Below are 20,611 nucleotides of genomic sequence, written 5' to 3'. Positions count from 1 at the left end.
CTGAATGCCAGAAACACAAGGTGTGTATCCCACTGCAGGCGAAAGCGGATTTCCTCATTTTTAGCCCACGATGATAATAATCACAGAGGAATTCGCTCACCTTGACCGACAGGCACAATAAAACCTGGGAAGGACAATAAACGCTGGTACGGGGACATTCTCTACACAAAAAGGCTTCGTGCTGCGTGTGAGAGCGTAGACGCTGGGAGAGTAGCCTCTCTCTCCCACTGCAGCATAAGCACCAAAACAAACCTCGTGTTTGGTTGCCTTGGAAACAGCCGCGCCGGTATTGCAGAGCGCTGGGCAAAGGAAGTACTTAGTTGAACTCCTGCTGCACCGCTGATATATGAGAGAACAAAGCCACACATTAAGGTCTTTCCATGTAAAATCAACAACACTCCCATGACGTGGTGGAGCCCGTACAGATTTTCTGGCCCATTAGCTCTGTTGAAGCACAGGCCCCACTTATTCTGAAATTTATACCCTGTATGAATATTTAAGGACATAGTTCACTGCAGATTTTTGTTAATTCTCAAAAGCCACAAGCCACACATCGACATATCCAAGCACTCCTCTCGAGTTAGAGCGAGAGGTTTGGTGTTCAGTGTGTTGTTGCTGGGGAATAAAAGTCTGTGGTGTGATGTGATGAAACTCATGGAAATACTACAAAGTTTCAGTTTTACTGATCTCAACCAGATCAATGACACATTTTGTCAAAGAGAGAGACTGCGGTGGTGCACAAGGGCATCTCGTCAGACTCCTCTGCAAAATGTAATTACCTTTCACAGAGTAGATACAGAGGAAAAATGAACACCCAGGCTGTGATGGTGTGATTGAAAATGAAACTCCGTGCCAATTACCTTGATAGCTTTGAAGAAAATAACAGTCTGCTGAATATTGTCGCAGAGTAATTTACTCTGCAGAGCAGACAGAGAGACTCAGACATCTGACTGTTCATTTGTCTGGATGCTCAGAGATTTAATAGGTCCTTAAATGTCTGATTCATGAAGCTATAGACATGTGTAGACACAAATACAATCCAAAAACATTAACAAATCCTAAAAGATGAAGAAGATGAGGATTGATGATAATTGTTTGTATCAGTAAATTTATGAGCTCTTTAAATAAATCACTGCACATAAACAAAATGTTCTACAAATGGATGACGAGTGCATGTGGCTCAGTGTGCGAGATGTTGACAGCATTTCTCAAACCTGTGGAAACATCTTATCAGAGAAACTGTAAACAGGATATGTTTTCTCCTGTGCAAGCACCAATCAAAAGTGATGTACCTCAGTATCCTGGCACGAGGCTGCACATGTAAACACACTGATTAAAACCTGATTGCACAGTAAGCGAAGCAGTGAGTTGTTTAAGAATCCGAGAAATGCAATTTCCCGAGTAAGTTCCCTTTTCTTGTTTGCAGCGCTAAAAAAAACGAGCCAAACACTGGTTTCTAAGCAACACAGTCACACTGTTATTAATGTTGGGAAACAATGAAACTACAGCACAAAAGCTAAATCATTTTACACCAAGCCAAAGGGAATAGGTTATGAAATTGTCATTGCTGATTTTCTTGGTTTGTAAATTAATAATTTTGTCTCTAAAACATCAGAAAATAATGATACATGAACTGAAAAAAGCCATTATTGAAGCTAACAATGTATATAATACAGTATAAAGCTGAATATGTGACAATATGCAACCTTCTTGAGTGGATGTTATGGACCACAACAGTCCCTTATTCACTGAGAACATAAATATTTCACAGGACAAGACAAATATAGACAGCTGTATTGTTTTATATCTCGCTACGATTAGATCTTTCCTTCTAACAACTCGAGGGTCAAAGCCTAAGTGCAGCAGTCACACAGTAAAAGTCAGACACTAGTCATTTACTAGCTATAAAATATGATTTGATATCATCTAGTGGTCATCATCAGAACTGCATCAGCTCTTGACAGAAACTGGAAACAGTTCAGCCATGGTTATCTGGTCCAAACGGCAAACCCTCTCCTGCAGACCCCCATTCACACTTTCTCCCCACGTATCTCATGTCCTTTGTTGCATTTTAAAAACAAAAGAGGCACAGTTCAGTCTTATAACATACAGAATTAGTACTTTCTGTCAACTTCACTGTTTGTCTGTGTTTTCCGTCAGATACCTCTAGAAGCATTCCGACGACCAGGACCTACGAGAATCCCCAAACCGAAAAGCTACGGCTCCCAGAAAGGGACAAACGGCACCACCGCAAACCTGGGACTGCAGAACAAGAATCAGCCGCCACAGGCTCATGGCAAAGAGCAGCACACACACGTGTCTGCAGCACACAACAACAACCCAAATCTAGTGAACCGCAGACTGTGACTTCAGTGACTCCTGTTGGGTATTTTTATCTATTGTTTTATTTTTGTTTTTTAAAACTTTTTCAGTTACTTTTGCTTTACACTATATTTCACCTTCAGTAAAAACATCATATGGTTGCTAAAAATGGCTAAAATGAGTGATTTTCTCAGTGTGTTGTTTTGCATAAAGACTACCTGCAAAAGAAAAAATAAACTGTAACATTAAAATCGTCGGTGCTGCTTTATTTTTTTGATTTTTAAAAATAAGAACTGTTCCACTATCACTTACTCCTCATCTGTGGTGCTCTGTTTATTGTGTCAATATTATGTTCAATGTGTACTCAAGAAAAACAAACATAAAGACATTTTAGAAAATAGTTCCAATGTAGATTTATTCAATAAATGGGAGTAAAGTCACAGCTTTGTGTGAGAAAGTCAATGTGATGAAAATAAATGAAACTGAAGTAATATTAGGACGCTAAGTTTGTTGTATTGTCATGTTGAAGGAATACTAATTTTCATTTGTATTGTGAGTATTTGTGTTTATGTTTGATGACTTTATCTGTTGAGAGATACAGATAATAAAATAGTCATGTATCCATTTCTAGGGATGAGAGATGAAGATATTTTTAAAACAAGCGGCAATAATGTACATACGTGTATAACTGATGTGATGTAATTCAGCTCCTTGATAGTGATAATCTCTCAAATGTGACTTTTGTGTTATTTTTGGTTATCAATAAAGACTTTTTATACCTGGAACAAGAGGAGTGTCTCTGATCGGACTCTAAACAACTACTGACAGCAGAGCATCAGACCAACAGTTACACAATGAGGTTAACATAGTAAGCTGACATGAAATATCTCAATGTTTATCTTTATCAACAGGGACCATTAGCAATATTATGTCCATATTTATGAAGATATAAGTGGAGCAGTGAGAAACTACAACTATACAACATTTAGAAAGGTGACATTGTACGATATAAATGCCAAGCTCATGTTACTGATTCAATGACAAATGTCTGAAAACAGACATTAATGCACCAGGTTCCCACAGCGGCAGCTTTACAATACACCGAAAACTCAGGCACAAGACGGGACAAAACATGATCAACCAACACAACACACATCACCTTCTAATATCCACCATGATACGTCAATAAGCTGATAAAGCAAACAGAGGCACACCTGAAGTTTTTAACTCAACAATAGAGATGAAATAGCGGAGAAACATTAACTGGACTCACCAGGTATTATCTATATTCAAAATACACATAATGAAAATGTCTTTTACACACACACACAGACCGGACGATTGTTATGTTACGATGAGTGAGTGACACATTCAATATCAGGAAACTGTGAGGATGTATGAGTAGAAATACCTAGGTGCCCAAGATACTACTAATACTGCTACTCACTACTAAGGATTATGTGTGGGAATACTTCAAAGGCCAAAGTAAGTTATAACAGAATGTAAAGATTGGTACGTACTACATCATCCCTTCATATCGCTGCATGGAAACAATCGTCTTTTCATGTGTCCTGATCTTTCTAATCAGCCCCAAAAAAACACCTGTGATGATGATGTGAAGTGGTGTCCTAACCTCCTGATGTCTTGCTGGTGTTATCGACGCTGCGGCGTCACTGATGTCCGGTCAGAGCAGAGTTGATGGCTGAGCGCAGCACAGACAGGAAGTACTCTCTCTCCTCCCCTCTCTCTGTGGCACAGACCCACGACCGACAGGGACCCTCCAGGACAAAGGCATGGCTCACATCTACAGACACAGACACATTACTATCATTGTAACTTAAATGTAATGAAATGTTCAGTTTATATATATATATATTCTTTATATGGGAGCAAACGTACAGCGTGTGTGTGTTATCTCCCTGACAGACAGACCGGCGAGGGCCACAGACGCCATGAAGGTGTGTGTGCTGCGGCGAGCCGATGTGAAGGGCGTGTGATGCACATTTTGCCGCGTCAGCACCAAAGCATCGTTAAACAGGAAGAGGCCCAGATCACACACCTGCTCGTAGGTCCTGATCACACACACAAACACACAAAACCCCAGGATGAATGGTTTCAGTAACACTCTTCGTTAATAAATACACATTTCAGTGTAAAATCACCTGAGAGAATCTGGGATCTGTTCATCAGGACTTCTGAGCAGAGCAACATCCTGAGTAATGACCAGCTGCCTGTTTCCTTCGCTGAGGAGCTGCACACAACAACAGTCATATCAAAACAACACAACTTAAGTTTTACAGTATGTGGAGATGGAGGGGGAGCTGTGTTTTTACCGGACAGCCTTGGATCATCTGCTGTGTTTCCTCCATCACTCTGTCTCTCTCTGAGTTGCTCTTTAACTGAAACAGATGAGAAAAAAATGTAATTATTGCTACAGCAGGTTGTGCATCACAGGTGTAGGTGTCATACAATACCTTCTGTATGAATCCTCTGTAGCGCAGAAGTGTGGCGAGAGCGGAGGACAGGTGTGTGTGGTCAGGGTGGCTGGGGTGTGTGTGTAAAGACAGAGCCTGGAGCAGAGTCACATACTCCTCTATCCTCCACACTGGGCTCAGCAGCAGCTCCTGGAGGCTTCATAACACACATGCATGACTGTGTTTAGCGTTGTTGGACAAAAATACAATATATACTGTACATGTATGTGTTGTTACCTCAGCATGTGTGTTGCAAGAGTTCTGTCCGTTCTCTTCAGGAAAGCCCGAAACGCAGGCTTGGTCTCCCTGCACTGTAACACACACACACACTGATATCTCTCTAGGTGCTGTACATAATTAACTGATCAGCTCTAGGTGCCTCTGGTATGAATTAATGGAAACAAACATGTTGCTTTACCTTGTCAATGGTGCACAGTGCAGTTGTGTAGTTGTTAAGATAGTTGGTGTAGACTCTGAGCCTTGAGCACAGTTTTAGAAACACATCCCCAACACACTGCTCTGCACCCCACTGCTGCAGCCTTGCCTGTAAATCTATCTGGAAAACACTGCAACAAACACAAACTATAATGATCATGCTGTTCCGCACAGTATGGAGACAGCACCATAGAAGTATCTGTGTGAGTGTGTGTGTACCTGTTGAGCTCCAGGATTTGTGCGACGGGGCTTAGGATGATCTGGATGTCGGCGTAACTGAGGATGGCTCTGTTGGAGTTCAGGGCTGCGGTCAGCGGCTCCTGATACACCTACAGCACAGAGCACAGACACTGCACCTCACATGACGGCTTCTCAGATATTAAAGAAATACTTCAACATTTTGGCAAATTGGCCCATTGCCATAATCGCTATAGTCATAACAGTAGGTTTGTTACCTTTATCGGTGTAAGCTATTTTTAGAACGGTGGCGAGCTGCTCAGAGCTACACTACAGAGGCTAATGGGATTTCTTGGTTTCCCTCATCAAATACACAATCCAACAACTCCAAAACGCTCTGGTGGACAAGTTGTGACCTGCACAATCACCACGCTATGAGATAATAACGTAACGTTACCAGACACAGTTGTTTTAGAGGCAAATGCAGAGACTGCTTGCTGAAAAACTGTCCCTGAAGGCAACGTGCATCAGCGGATTTGCATGAATTTGCCTCTAAAACAACTCTGTCTCGTAACGTTCCGTTATTATCTCATAGCGTGGTGAATGTGCAGGTCACAACTTGTCCACCAGAGCGTTTTGGAGTTGTTGGATTGTGTATTTGATGAGTTTGATGAGGGAAACCAAGAAATCCCTTTAGCCTCCGTAGCGTAGCTCTGAGCAGCTCGCGGCTCTGCTCCGCCGTTCTAAAAATAGCTTGCACCGACAATTAAAGGTAACGAACCTACTACTATGACTATAGCGATTATGGTAATGGGCCAATTTTCCAAAATGTTTAACTATCCTTTTAACACGTGATAATGTCGATAAATTAAACTAGAACTGAGTTGTGAGAAATGGAGGGTGTACTGTACCTTCAGCACAGCGCCCAGTCTGCCCAGATATAGACGCTCACTGTGGTGCAGCTCTCTGGCAGCGACACCTCTCCAGTCTAATGACAACGACGTCTGCAGCAAGACAAAGAGCTGTTAACATCGAGTGTGTTCCTTTCACCTTCTCTGGATGAAACTCAAACTCAAAGTGCACACACTTGTGTTATCTCAGGTAGTAATCTTTGTGAGCTGTGTGGTGCCACCGGGAAATAATCTGCTCCTTTGGTTCTGAACTTGTCCTCTCCGGTACTCCCCTCTCCCTCCTTCTCATCACTCCATCTTGTCAGGAAGGCAGCGAGGAACTCCAGAGGTCTGGTCTGACAAAGCAGAACATATATTAGACTCTCTGACAGGCTATCATATAAGGCTCATGTTGTTTGCTGTGGATTTATGGTGCTGACAGTCATTCTCACCTCTTCCTGTGTGGTGAGAGCAGCGAGTCCCTCAGTCAGAGCCTCACTCAGATCTTTAGACACTGAGAGCTCCTCAAGGCAGATTTTCTCCCACAGAAAATGGCCTATAAATACATTAACACATACTTCAGAGAATTTACAGGAAAAAGACCATGTGTTTCAACTTGCTATTAGTCCAGCTGTGTGCGTGTTGAGTTCAATCTACTTGTGTGTGAGACCCACCCAGAGCTCGGCCCCTGGCCTGGAGGCTGACCTGCTGTAGCTGCGGCCCCAGGCAGCGCCTCAGCTCCACCAGAGCCTCCTCCATCCACTTGGCCTCTCTGCACCAGCCCCGCAGCACACTCTCACACACATACTGCAAGGCTGGGGCTGCTGGTGGCTGCATGCTACACACACTGCTGTGAGACCACTCGCTCAGGACTGGGAGGGGGCACAGGTGTGTAAAAGGAAAAAAAAAACAGAAGACAAGAATTACTTTGTCAAAAATAGCAATTTTCACATTTTGATGACCACTACACTATAGGGAAGGAATTACTGACTGCAAATACATTGAACATCAAATACAATCCGCAGATTTTCACGAAAGCTGAGACAGCCCACTGGCCCAGGAATGACACGAGGCGCCTGCTGGTTTCGATATTATTTGGAGGTGTTGGTGGTAGTGTTGAGGTATTTGAAGCTTTGGGCTCTTGACAAACATTTTTTCAGTTGATGTTTCACAGCTGAGTCAAAATCTTGTGCAAGGGAGACTCACTGTTCTGGAAACTTCCGGTAACAACACCCATCGGCGCCCGGACCTCCAGACCAGTCAGAGTAGAGAGGGTCTGGATGAGAGCCACGCCCGATGCTGAGGGAGAGAGTGAGGGACAGGGAGAGATTAGAGACACAGAAATATAGATTAGAGGGAAGATTGTGTCCCAGTATCCATTTACCAGATGCAGCAAGTGGGGCGAAGATGTCAATCCCTCCTCCGTCCTCAGTTGGTGCTACCCAGCCACTCAGTTTTTCCCAGAATTCTCTGTGCTCAGAGGTCAGTAAAGTCCTCTCTGACAGATTGCTACCTGAAGGGTCAGAATTAAAACAAAGAGGATGAGTGAACTGGAAAAAGGTTCAACATTAAAGAGCCTGTATTTGCAACTTCAAGTTTGAACAGGATTTTCCCAAACCCGGGGATTGAAGCATTTTCCCAGACCACAGATAATCATGTTGCCCTTAGATTTAACTTAAAATGTGAAATTAAGATTCAGGCTTTGCACATTTATTTCAGCTCTGTTATTCGTTACCAGTTGAAGTGATGTCATTCGATGACAAAGTCTCTCTAGATGAAGTAAACACTAAAAATATACTGAATGTCGCAGTAAAATCTGCTTCCAAATGGTGACCTCACAAGCAAGAAGGAAAACTGTGACTGGGTATATCAATCAGTGCACCACAGACCACCATCTATGAGCTGCTCTGTATGTACCTAAAAATTATGTATGTCCAAACTAAACTGGGCCAGGTTTAATCAAAAGACATGGATAGCCATAAACTTAAAAAAAAAGGTGCTATCATAATAACAATAAATCATGATATGGCTTTAGCAGATGTGCTTCACCGTATCCTGAGGGATAAACTTCCATTACTGAAGGCTCCAGTTGGACTGGGATGAACCCTGGCAGTGTTTCCACACATTAAGATACTGAATTAAATACTTCTCACTGTGAAGCAGATGGATCTCCTCCGTTCCTCCTGGAGCTAGCAGGCCCAGCCTCAGAACTCCCAGCCCAGAAATAGCCCTCTCCACCTGGGTTAACAGGGCTGAGAGAGTCCCTCTGTTGTCATATACAACCACAGTCACTCCCGCCTTCACACCACTCAGCACCAACTGGATTGAGCAGAGGGAGAAAGAGAAAAGAGCCGACAGGGACGAATATTTCTTTATCTTCTCAGTGCATTTTGAACATATTTAATTCCACACTTTGCACATCCTTTCAATCCTCTCCACTGATACAAACAAGATTGAGGACTGGACTGACAGACTGATATTCCCCTCTTACCTCATAGGCGGGAACTCTGTTGGAGATCAGCAGTAAGAGGACAGAGGTGGTGTGATGCATGGGTGAGAGAGGTGCAGGTCTGTGAGTGAAGGAGGACAGCGCTCCACTGGCTTTACTCAGCCTGTCACTGAAGAAGAATAAGTTCAGAGGTCTACAGGTGCAGTGGAAACACAGACTTATATGTTTTCATTGTCTGCTTCATATAACTCGTTCCCAATACATAAAACAACAGATCTGAGTTTCCCATAAGTAAGAAAGGAATAACAGTACAACAATGTATTAATATTGATTTAGCTAAAGAAATGACATCAGGAAAAGACACACATCTGTTATCAATAGAAGGTTTTATCATAATAAACCAGTAGTAGCTGTAGATGATCACCTGAATGAACTGGAGGCCCGGACTGTCTCCACACTCTGAGCTGAGCTCAAAGCCTCCAGGCTGAGACTTCCAAGGCTGAGAGAGACGACAGACGCAGGGCTACGTCTCCCTGTCTGGACGCTTCCTCCTCTGACTCCTTGTGGCTTCGTGTAGCTGCCCCATGCTTTCCTGGTTCTCAATAACAGTCCTACAAATATCAGACATAGGAGCTACATCAGCTTTTATTTGCAACTAGAGTAAAACAAGATTTGTATTTTTTATTGTGAGGCTTTATTCTTTGTTTGAATTTCTTTCTTTTGCTCTTACTTTTCTCTTCCTGGAGTTTGTCTCTGATCAGCTGCCTGATCTTCTTCTCCTTCCTCCTCTCCTCCTCCTCCTCCGTCATGCCTGTGCTCTGCTGGTTGAGGGTGCCATACTGCTCCGCTGCCTCCCGCGGGGTGAGCCAGTCCAGTGTGGCGACACAGGACACGTAGTGGTTCTTCCACGCTCCATACTCTCTCTCTCCAGGGGTGTAAGGAAGGAACCAGCCTCTTCGGGTGCATCGGTCTGCCCAGATACAGTCCTGAAGACAGCGAGGAGGAAAGGGTATTATTCTTCTTATAAACACCTGACCGCTTCAGACATCTCTTTTATTATGAACTCCTCACCTGTTCAGCCAGGACCCTCCAGTGCCAGCTGACCTGGGCAGCAGAGCAGAGATCACGAGGGGACAGGAATGACATCACGTACAGGGAAAGAAACCGAGGCAGCACCACCGTGAAGTCCACTTGAGTCACAGGAACTGTCTCAATCAGCAAATCCCTGCAGTACCTGCACAGATTGTCCAGAGTGTCATTTTCTCAAGAGGAATGAAGGGTGGAAGAAGAGTAATAACATGTAATGCACAAAAACACATGAATACAAGTTACTTGAGCTGGGACTTGGTGCAGCGTGCGAGCAGAGAGTGCAGCAGGTGTTTTCTCTGCTTATCAGTCCACAGATCAAACCAGTGGAGCACGAGGTTCATCCTCTCCTCGAATAACTGCGTAAACAAAGACATGACACCAACAAACTTCAGTGAACAAGGTATGGAAGCAGCACCACACTGCATTAGAGTCTGTCTGCCAAAACCCACGAACCGGCTTCCAAAACACTGATGAAGACCATGGAGATGGCTCCACTCCAAAACTAAAACCGAAGACTAATGGTGTGATAATGGATGAAAGATGTTGGCCTGATGGGGCCATTAATAAGGGTTATGTTCTGCTTTACCTCTTAAATCCACTGTAATATACTGCACAGCTCTACAGGGATATATAGGGAAAGATGTTTGATGTTGTTCAGTAACAATATGTCTTTGTTCCACTGTGATTCATGCTTGTATCTTGTGGAAAAAAATAAAATAAAGTAAATATTGTGCCCTACATCACAACAAATAAAGCTCTGAACACGTATTTATTACATTCAGGGGGAGAATAAATAGAAATGTACTTACTAACATTTCAGCTCTTAATTTCTATTATTAAATTAATATCTAAATGTTAAATATTACTATTTTTAAAAAGTTGGCATGGAATTATTTTGAAAAACTCTTTTTTTTAACGCCACATTAGCTTCTCATCTAATATGCATGCAAATGAAGGCAAAAAAAAGAATTACCTTGGTCTTCTTATTTAGCCTAAGCTTCTCATTTCAGAAGTAGGAAAGAGACGGTTGTGCAGTTTACGCACCTGATGCAAATGAGTCAATTAAGCAGTCACGTGATTGGTTCTGAAATATGCGTAACACCACGTCGGCTCATTATTTGACTTTCTATTAAATATTGGGCTAATCTAATGTATTAAATGTATATTAGGCCTAAATCTGAAGCAGATTAAAATGTTGCCATTCCTGCCATCTAGTGGCAATAAATCGTAATTAATCCAACCAAATGTAATAAACGGTGTCGGTGGCTCCTCTGACCTGCAGGTTGCTCTGCTTGTGGTTGAGCGGAGTCCAGGCGCTGAGGAGGCTGTCAGACCGGGGGCTGGGGGCCTGCTGCTGCTGCTGCTGCTGCTGCTGCGGCTCATAGTCGGTCCCGCTGAGCTGCCACCGCTTCACCGAGTGAGGAGTCGAGCTCAACCTGGACTCCATGTCTGCAAACAGACTCAAAGAAAAACACCTGCAGCTCCGTTGAAATCAGCGGCCTCACATTTAGCCTGCTGACGGGCTGCTCTGCTCCCTGTCACCATAGAGACGCATCAACAAGAGGATGAGCACATTCCTTTACACACACACACACACACACACACACACACTGGGCCTATGCATTATAATAGGCTACATACAGGATAAGGATACTGTAACTTACATGTGCATGACCATAAAGGATTGTGAGAAGCACTGGAGCATGAAAATGTTAATAACAAGTCAATATTTGTATTTAAAAAAAAGAAGAATAAACTGCACTTAGTATATGACAGATATTTCCCAGCCTCTACCACTGCATGAGTGAACATAATCCAAGGTACTGGAGCAGGCAAATATTGATAATCACTCAATAATCAATAGCAACAGACATGAATTGTGTTTTCAAAGCAATAACTAGCAACATAGCAGTGATACTTACTTGGACTTCAGATGCAGTAGTATAAATGTGTCACTCACTCTCACTTCCAATTTCAATATTTAGGCATAATTCTACCAATTAAAAGAAATAAATGCAGACAACAGATTCAGACAACACATTTATTACCAAGTCAATAATAATAAAATCACCAAAGTTAAAACAGTAATACACTTTGAAACAATCCCACATCCCCCCAGCAACACTGGTTAAAATAAGTGACAAAATAAAGGATTTACAACCCAAGCAGCATCAAATAACTACGTTATATGAAACACAGAATCCAAATCTAAAATCAATATGTCCTATGAAAGTCACGAGAAGGTCAGAAACAATAAGGCCAAAAGGGATTAAAATGAAAAATTAAGGCATGGCTGTGATGGCAACATTTGGATTATTCAGTCTTATCCAGCCTCAAACCAACACACCAGTGATGATGAGTGTGTTTTTGCATGTTGCATGGATATGTGCAAATATATTCAACACTGAACAATGTGCTGGAGGTGATGTCAGGCCACTCAAATGTAGCAAGAAATCAAATGCAAAATCACAAACTGGAGTCTCTGCTCGCGTCTTTCTTTAGTTTCAGCTTCTCGGGTCAGAATCTATTGTTTGTTTACATGTTATTTCTAGCTGGTTTAATCAATTTAAATATCATTCCATCAATATTTTAGTTTTTTTTCTCTCTCATATCTAAGATTGAGTTCTAGGTTGAGAAATAAATATATTTCTGATATGTCTAGCTCTGGGTCTTTTGATTAAGACGTTACACACAAACTGACAATAGATGAGACAAAAGTGCATATAAACCGTGCTAAAGGAGCAAGTGTGTAGTCAGTTCCTGAACAAACACTGGAGACTTTCTGTGAGTTCTTGATGTGATGGACAAAACCAGGTAAGTGCAACAAGTGAATGTAAAACTGAACTTGTTGAACTGACTACAACTTGACTTTAAATTGCCATGATAGGGATGCACCAATGCCAACATGAAAACATACTGTAATGTTGCTCAGATAAAGATGATAATGTATCTGATTTCTTAAATCATAGTTCAGGAAGTTGATTATTTAGTAGTAGGATAGGATTAGAGCTATATTCTACTTTACCACTTGTTGCTGGTTTACTGAGAGCAGCTGCTGGTGCATCCTTATCAAGGCAACCTTACAATACATCCATCCCCCTGTGCGGACAGGGAACGCTGGTGAACAGCTTTGTTGCCATTTCTGCCATAATACTAAGAGAAACAGTGCCTGTGAGCTTTCTTCAACTCCAGCTTATCCGTTGCAACCTCTCTGGGTGGCGTAAAACAAAGAGTCGAGTCAGATGAGGTTGAGAAAAGAGAAGAATCACATGCTGGCAGTCCTCGGGATCTCTTGGGTGTCCGCTAGGTTCAGTTTCTGACTGGAGAAACAGAGTCAAGGCAAAACACAAAGCGCTGCACATAGTGAACAGGAAAATATTTTTACTTTCACTTCCAAGTCCATAAAAATCAGTTGAGGGCTTAAAGTTTACCTGAGACTGGTGATGGTTAAATAAAAGGATACATAGAAGAACTCAGCTCCTCAAGCTGTGAAGAAAAATAATATTTTCATGTTATTACACATGTTAGCACTGTGTAGCAATCTTTTATCCTGTTAGATAAGCAACAAGAAACCAACTAAACTCTTTAGGAGTTTAACACTTGTGAAGAAAGTAAGCTGGTAAACCCTGGCTGGGATCCTGAGTAGTTACACTCCTTCAATGAACAGCATTATCCAGGATAAAACACCATAATGAGCTTTCTGTGTTGTGCCGACAAACAATTCTGTAGCTAAACTTTGGGGGATTTGAAGCCTTCTACATAAGGATATCTGAAAATAATGTGACACAACAATATAACACAGATATATTCTGTACATTTGAGATCTTACATTAAGAAGTAACTTGTCCATGTTGGTGTCACAGGCCACTTTCCTCTGGTCCTCAGCCATTTCATCCACCTCACCGTAGAGGTCAAAGTGCAAATGGGCCAGCTTCTCCTGCATCTCCCTCACATGCTCCATCTGGCCAATGGAGCACTCGTTGCCTGAGACAAAGGAAACATTCAGCGATGGCTTCTTCCTTCCTACAACTTCCTGTCTTTATTCTAATCTCAACCTCATTCTGTTCTTCTGCAAAAACTGTCCACTTTAAACACAGACATTAGGTAGTATTTCAGGTATTAAAGGCTCAGATAACATTACATGGTGGCTGTTACAGGATCTCTACAGCTTTCTGAAGTTGCTTTGCTGTAGTGAAGTGTTCCTTTGGTGTCCAAATTACCAAAAGCTTGTAGTTTCCCTGAGTGGAAGTCGTTGAGGAGACTGAGCAGGCCGTTCTCCATCTCCTGAACATCTGACACATCGGTCAGAAAGGAGTGCTGGATGATCGGTGCTGCCTGGCCCTGGCTCTGATTTGCTTTACCAGCCACACCCGCCTGGTATCTGGGTTTATCCCTGACCCCCCTGGAAAGGAACAAACAAGACAAAACAGTCAGAAAGGAGTGATTATATTGCGATAAGGATATTATAAGTGTTATAAAGCGATCATGGTTGGACAGTGCTCCATACCTCCTGCTCTTGCTCTTCTGGCTGGAGTGAGTCCCCGTGTGGCCGTGGCCGACGTGCCGTCCCCCGGAGGAAGCGCTGCTCTTCCGGCCAGAGCCCCCGGGCGGAGCCGCTGTGCTGGTGGATGTCCTGGGACTCTTTCTTTTTAACTTTCGCTCCTCCATAACTTCATGTTATTCAGCTAGCTGCGGGGGGAAAGCAGGCAGACACCAGGGACAACATCAGCACCACAACTCTGCGCCAAATCCTGTGGCTAATCCTGCATAAACACTCTATACCGACACAAATTAGCTGATGTCCTTCGTAGCCCAGCTAGCGTTAGCTCAGCAGCTAGCCACTCGGCTAATCTCCAGACTGCAGAGGTGCTCGTTAAACTCAGGTACCACAAACATAAGCCGATGGACATGTTTACTCACAGTTGCAATAAGGCAAATCCTTTGTTATCCGTGACAATGACAGCTTGTCCACACGATTAACAAGTTTGCTAAACCATAACGATTCCTCTATGCACCTCGCAGGCTAGGTACATAGCTGGCAAACTCTAAAAACTTCCTGTTTTGGTGGGACGCAGCTGATCCGATCTGGGCCAAATTCCAACTCCCTACAGTTCCGCCTCTAAACTTCACTACGATACATAATATGTCACAACGCCCCTCCTCTTAATTACATTCATTGATTTTCGAGTTGTATAATATTACATAAGTACTTATTCTGCAGTGAAATGTACTGGTGCTTGATGAAAGTTTCTCACCTGCTGTGCTTAGTGTCCCTCTGAGGTCTCTACAACAAGAAATGGAACTGGGCCCGGCGCTGGTGACGTCAGATCACTACTACCTGCTGTTTTTGTGAATCTAAGGCAGGACTAAAAAGGTTTAATATCTCGAAAACACTTTGAATTTATTATTTTTCTGCCGTTTTTTAAAAATAAAAATGTATTTCTTTAATTCATTATCATTGCATTTTATTATTTACATATTTTACTTATATGGTTTACTATCTATCTTGTTTTCTCTATGTCTGTAGCTATGTAAATGTAAATCTACAGGTTCAGCCCTTCATTCAGTGTCAAGTACAGTATTCAACTGAGGTCATCATCAAGGAATGTCTTTAGTCCTAGTTTCCTTATGGCTTTGGGTCTCTGTAAATGTTTGTTATCAAATTTGTTTGGAAGCATCAACCAAACTCAAGTGTGACTGAGCTGTAGTTGCAAAAAATAACCACAAGGGGGAGATAAGCGAACATCTAATGACGCTGTGTGTGTGTGTGTGTGTGTGTTTTTTGATTGCAACACACTGAAATTACAAATAACAGTTTCTGACAGATTGCAGCACTCACAAATCAAAATCACTGCTCAGATCTGCACAACTATGAGCACATTCTCAGACCCACACTTTTTGCAAAACACTAAACACACTTGTCAATATTATACATAGAAAATTTGTCTCTTTTTTGTTGCATTTTTAAAAACACCAGACTTATGGACCAACTGATCAGCCATGGGTATCAGGTGTCCATACAGGAGGTGTTGGAGTGAAAACCTACCAACAGTACAGTAATCAACATGATAATCAATGTGATAAAAATACAAATACGAATTACTTTATTAATTATAAATGCAGCAAAAATGGATGGCAACACTCCAAAAAGGGGAAGAAGAGGGTGAAGATACAACGAGGACCAAATTTATCTGATGACAGTCAAGCAACACTACCAGACCACGCTGTGAACCTTGGGTTGACATTGAGCGAGCACCTTGTACTCTTTAATTAACTGTGCATGTTTTTATGAATTTAAGGAACCTTCAAAAAACTGATTAATTCAATTGTGTGACACCGTCAACGCTTTAAATAAAGGTCAATGTTTCTGCACTGATTCTGAATGAAGACTGAAGCCTGCACAGGAGGTGATGCCATTTCAGTCACAGTCTTGAATAACTGCACAAATTACTTACTCCATTCAGTTTTACTTACACTGAATCCGCTTTTCTCATTTACCGCTGCTCTACAGGGAAAACAGCTTTAGAGAGCAAGAAGCTTCATCTGAAACTGTAATCTCATGTTTAGGAGTTGAGAGAATAGAGGTTCCTATTAAGGAGCTCTACAGTAAATATTAAATTATTATATATTTCAATGGTCTTGTCCTATATAAATCCATCCATATAGCATGTCTCACTAAACTGGTTTCTTGGAGTCAAAGCCCAGCAGTGGTCAATATCAAAGTAAAACAGACAACTGGTGTATAAACTGCACATACTTGGTCTGTCCCTATCAACTTGACTCAGTCCTTTAGGTTCCACAGCAATAATTCAAATGTCAGCTGAAGTATTAACAAGACATTCATTATGACTTTGACCAGAAAACGATCAAAAAGGTGAAAAAAAGAATTCCCGACGTCTTGAAAAAGTTCCAGAGTTTTTGTGGAAACTGCCTGCTGTGGAAAATGGACTCAAGCTGGCAGATAATTTTGACTTTCTCTCTCTGTGTTGCTTTGTCTCTCCTCCCTGCTCTTTCCTGCTTTGTGAGCTTTGTGTATGTGTATGTGTGTGATAGAGAGAGAGTGTGTGTGGCGTGCATTTGCTGCACGACAGTGGCTGAGTGAGGTGAACCAGGATAAAATGTTACAAATGAACACATTTAGACTGTCACGTCCACACAGCCATTAACTTAGAGGATGTAGACACACACACACACATGCAGAAACACACACACCTATCTCTCATCCATAATTGCAGTGTAGGTGCTGTTTGGAGAGCTAGCTACTAGTTAAAGCCAGTTCATTCTTCTCTCATGTGCACGGCTGCCTGAATTATACATTGGACTGTAAACGAATGACAACTCGTCTAATTACACACCCCATCCTACTGCTAATTCTAAGTTACCTGCCTTTCTAATGTGGCATTATTCCAGCATTTTAACAGACATACTTTAGTGACCAAAGACACTGCGATCTGGGATTTAAACATGCGATTGAAATAAATAAAATGGAAACATAAAAATGAGATAGCTCTCCTTACAATTTGATTTAGATCAATATGAGCTTGTATTCTTTTCTGTAATAAATAAACACATTATTTCACAGTGATATTAAATCTGTTTGTCATTTTTAAATCTTTCTCTCTGTGGACTTGACCCATAATGAGTGCAGAAATGTTCATGTCGTATCAATCATAAAAGTATGAAGGCCGCTCTATTCATTCACACAGTGCGTCCCTGTTCGATACCGCGTGTCCCCCAGTGTGACAGGACACTCGGGGGACTTGTAAAGCAGACACTGGGTGTGTGCGTGAGGGTCTATTGGGAATTAGGGTTAAGCAGAAGGTTACAAGTGTGTGTGTTTTCATTTCAGCAGCTGTGACCCAGAATAAGACGTGTTTTTATCCCCTGATGTTCCTTCATCTGCCTCATATACCATACAGAAACATACACACACTTGAACTGAGTGCCTCCTATTTAAAATGATTAGATATATATCGGTCTCACTCCACTCTATGAATAAATGCTCCATTTGTCTTGGCCTTGTCTTGCTTTTGTCTTCCATGCAAGGACAAGGAGCAAGGGACACACACACATATACAAACGGTGGGAATGGCAGAGATGAATGGGAGAGGTGGACAAAAGAAAAATGAGTAACAGAAAGTAATTGGTAAAAAATATATATATGAGACATATCGATGTGAGAGGGCTTTGTTTTGGGTTTGTACTGTATGGCTGATGACTTCCATAGAAACGTGAAAGAAAAGTGTTTGCTGCATGTAATGTAACACTGTGTTTAACATTAATTCCCTCACACTGCAAAGCAACATAGCAACAAATGGAGGGAAACCATCCGCTAAGAGCTACTAACCACAAAACAATAAATGTGGGAATGTGCAAAAGGGCCAAAATTTGTATTTAAATTACCACCTGTTTAATTTTTGATAATATATACACTAAAATCTCCACATTTCTCATCTGTGCATAGAAGCTCTGGTGTCTGAAATGCCTGCAAATCAAGCCTGCACAATTATTCAGGAGCTTTTTTCCATTAAATTACTCGACATTTAGGACCCAATTATCACATCTTACTGGAGATGTTGGAACTTCCTGGACCCCAGCGACTAAAGGGCTCCAGAATCCGTCCCTTCTTAGCAACTAAGCAGCAATAACTTTGATTTGGCTAAATGAGCTGCAAATAGTAATTCACATTCTAAAGTCTCTGCATTTTCATACACTGTATGTACAGTATGTATTTTCCTGCTGGTTGCCTGGATCTAAGAACTTGTGTAAAATCAGCAGCAGCAATGTAAAGGATATTGATAAAAATATATAGGTGACTGAAAGGCACCAAAATGGCTGAAAATATAACTCTTGAAATACTCTACAATATATGACTGTGATCCGTCTGGATGAAAAACAGTGTAATGACATACTACAGTGAACAGTAATCGCTGGAAAGTTATGTTCCAGGATGTGGGCCAAAGAGAGAGGAGTGAGGGACAGGTATGTCTGCTGCTGCCAGCTAATCACTGACTCACTGTTACTTGTTAAAGACACTTTACATTATGCTACATTTGCCATGTGAAGCGGTTCCTCCCTCTGTCCATCCACCTGTCGTCCACACATCCTTGCATCTCCTCTTTAACTTTGTGTCCCTCTCATTCAATTCCCCGTCTCCTCCCCCCCTCTTCTCCTTCCACCAGCCCTCTCCCGTTCCCCTCTTCCTGTCCTCCTCTCACCACTCTGTAGAGGGTCCAAGTGACATTTGGCTGTCCCCTGCCTCGAGGGGGTCCAGGAGATGCAGACGTTTTTGGCAGGCGGGCACAGGGACGCCTAGGGGTCCTGACGGGGACTCCTGGACTAGGAAGAGAAAAAAAGTACACATCATAAATTGCACCCACAGTCAGAAACACACATACGCGCTCGGGGTGCACATGCATAAGCAAACAATTGCACAAACAGAGGAGAGCTAACACAGACACACACTGACACATGTAAATGTGTGCGCGCACAGACAGCCGTGCACCTACCAATCAAACGCGCGTAATGAAGACACAGTGGATGGTAAATGTGAGAAGGCGAGGGAAGCTGCCCCCATGGAAAAGTTTGGAAAACAGTAAATTAACTGGGATTTGAATTTGAATTGCTAAACTACTGAGCTTCAAAATACCCAGCTGGCTTCACTCCCTGTCCTCCTCACTGTCACAACTTTATTTACCACAGCTTCTTACACTGACGGTGTTATCTGATAGGGGACTGATGCACAATACATTTTGATGATACTATTAAATACAACAAGAATAATATAAAAGTAGACTCAATAAATGATCTCTCAAATGCATTTTTTTCTACAAGGCTTTCTAAGAAAATGATCTTTTCTTGGAGACTGTGGGAGTCTGTTTTGTTGTTGCTTCGTTGCTTCTGAACTGCACTGCAAAAACTCAAATATCTTACCAAGAATATTTGTCTTATTTCTAGTCAAAATGTCATTTCTAGTCCAAACAAATCTCATTATGCTTAAAAGAAGACTCATCACATAAAAAGTAGCTTGTTTTTAGACAGTTTCTATTATTATTACAAGCACAAAAAACTTGCTTTCACTGACAGATTTTTCTATTTGTTTCAAGTGAATATCTGTTTGAAACAACTGAAAATTATCTAAAAACAAGTACATTTTTAGGTGATGAGTCTTATTTTAAGTGGAAAGAGATTCATTTTGACTAGAATTGAGACATTTTGACAAGAAAGAAGACAGATATTCTTGGAAAGATTTTGAGTTTTTGCAGTGTGAAGTCGTCTGACCTCCCTAAAATGATTTAGAGATCTCTGTGTGTGTCATTATCACCATCATTCCTGAACCGTCACTTCCTGTGCACCAGAGGACTTTCAGGTGTTTGAAACATCTGTGAATCCAGTAAAGATTAAATCCAATTACTGTTAGAAACAATGTGAATAAATTCAAATTAGGGACCTGGGAAAAAAAATGATGAAATGTTCAGATGGGCAGTTTTGGCCATGTCCTCAGCTCCCACCACTCATCTCCCTTTGAGATCACTCATCTGTCTATTTTCCCTCTGCACTCTCCTCTGTCTCCCGGGTCTCTTCACAGAGATAATACGCCGGTCACTGGGGGAGCAACAGGGCGAGGGAAGATGGAGATGCAGGGCTAATTGCGGGGTGCCGGAGCTCATCGGTGCAGCGCTGCCCGCTGTTTTGGCTCCGCCATAATTACCTGGTAGCCGCAGATGTTTCGTGCCATTGTTGTACAAGCAGACAGAGAGGAAGGGGTGGATGGA

General features: G+C 42.0%; 3 protein-coding genes across 6 annotated transcripts in view; 1 reads left to right on the top strand and 2 right to left on the bottom strand.

The window, feature by feature from the left end:
- The window catches only part of filip1l (filamin A interacting protein 1-like), a 58,071-nt gene extending 55,418 nt beyond the window's left edge, over nucleotides 1-2,653 (top strand). For all 4 annotated transcript variants that reach the window (XM_083990086.1, XM_083990088.1, XM_083990087.1 and 1 more), the window contains one exon: nucleotides 2,161-2,653. In XM_083990086.1, the coding sequence (XP_083846212.1) occupies nucleotides 2,161-2,367 (207 nt within the window). In that variant the 3' untranslated portion in view covers nucleotides 2,368-2,653. The remainder of the gene's footprint in view (nucleotides 1-2,160) is intronic.
- Nucleotides 2,654-3,992: 1,339 nt separating this feature from the next.
- On the bottom strand, nucleotides 3,993-11,283 carry ect2l (epithelial cell transforming 2 like; the record flags this gene model as incomplete). Its single annotated transcript, XM_083988038.1, has 21 exons — nucleotides 3,993-4,126; nucleotides 4,222-4,394; nucleotides 4,485-4,573; nucleotides 4,656-4,721; nucleotides 4,797-4,953; nucleotides 5,034-5,107; nucleotides 5,215-5,362; nucleotides 5,451-5,560; nucleotides 6,320-6,412; nucleotides 6,496-6,654; nucleotides 6,751-6,854; nucleotides 6,973-7,170; nucleotides 7,505-7,597; nucleotides 7,683-7,811; nucleotides 8,452-8,617; nucleotides 8,790-8,940; nucleotides 9,172-9,358; nucleotides 9,478-9,733; nucleotides 9,819-9,981; nucleotides 10,080-10,192; nucleotides 11,113-11,283. 21 exons carry the CDS (start codon nucleotides 11,281-11,283, stop codon nucleotides 3,993-3,995), a joined length of 2,934 nt encoding a protein of 977 aa, XP_083844164.1.
- A 580-nt stretch (nucleotides 11,284-11,863) lies between these two features.
- Nucleotides 11,864-14,889, bottom strand: ccdc28a (coiled-coil domain containing 28A). The gene is made up of 6 exons (XM_083986625.1): nucleotides 14,757-14,889; nucleotides 14,344-14,525; nucleotides 14,057-14,238; nucleotides 13,666-13,820; nucleotides 13,300-13,322; nucleotides 11,864-13,156 (listed from the first exon to the last, which is right to left on the bottom strand). The coding sequence occupies exons 2-6, from the start codon at nucleotides 14,502-14,504 to the stop codon at nucleotides 13,102-13,104; spliced, it is 576 nt and encodes a 191-aa protein (XP_083842751.1). The 5' UTR covers nucleotides 14,505-14,525; nucleotides 14,757-14,889; the 3' UTR covers nucleotides 11,864-13,101.
- Between the last annotated feature and the right edge of the window lie 5,722 nt (nucleotides 14,890-20,611).

The sequence above is a fragment of the Trachurus trachurus genome, assembly GCF_905171665.1.
Source record: "Trachurus trachurus genome assembly, chromosome: 2".
Classification (NCBI taxonomy): Eukaryota; Metazoa; Chordata; class Actinopteri; order Carangiformes; family Carangidae; genus Trachurus; species Trachurus trachurus.
This window is presented reverse-complemented; position numbering and strand designations above follow the sequence as displayed.

Bases quoted from the DNA above. Each gene is read 5' to 3' on its own strand.
- ccdc28a (XM_083986625.1), bottom strand. From the start codon at position 14,504: ATGGAGGAGCGAAAGTTAAAAAGAAAGAGTCCCAGGACATCCACCAGC. The intron at 13,323-13,665 runs GTAAGATCTCAA...TTTTCTTCACAG, and splicing joins TGGACAAGTTACTTCTTAAT to CTTGAGGAGCTGAGTTCTTC. The intron at 13,157-13,299 runs GTATCCTTTTAT...CTGTTTCTCCAG, and splicing joins GAGGAGCTGAGTTCTTCTAT to TCAGAAACTGAACCTAGCGG.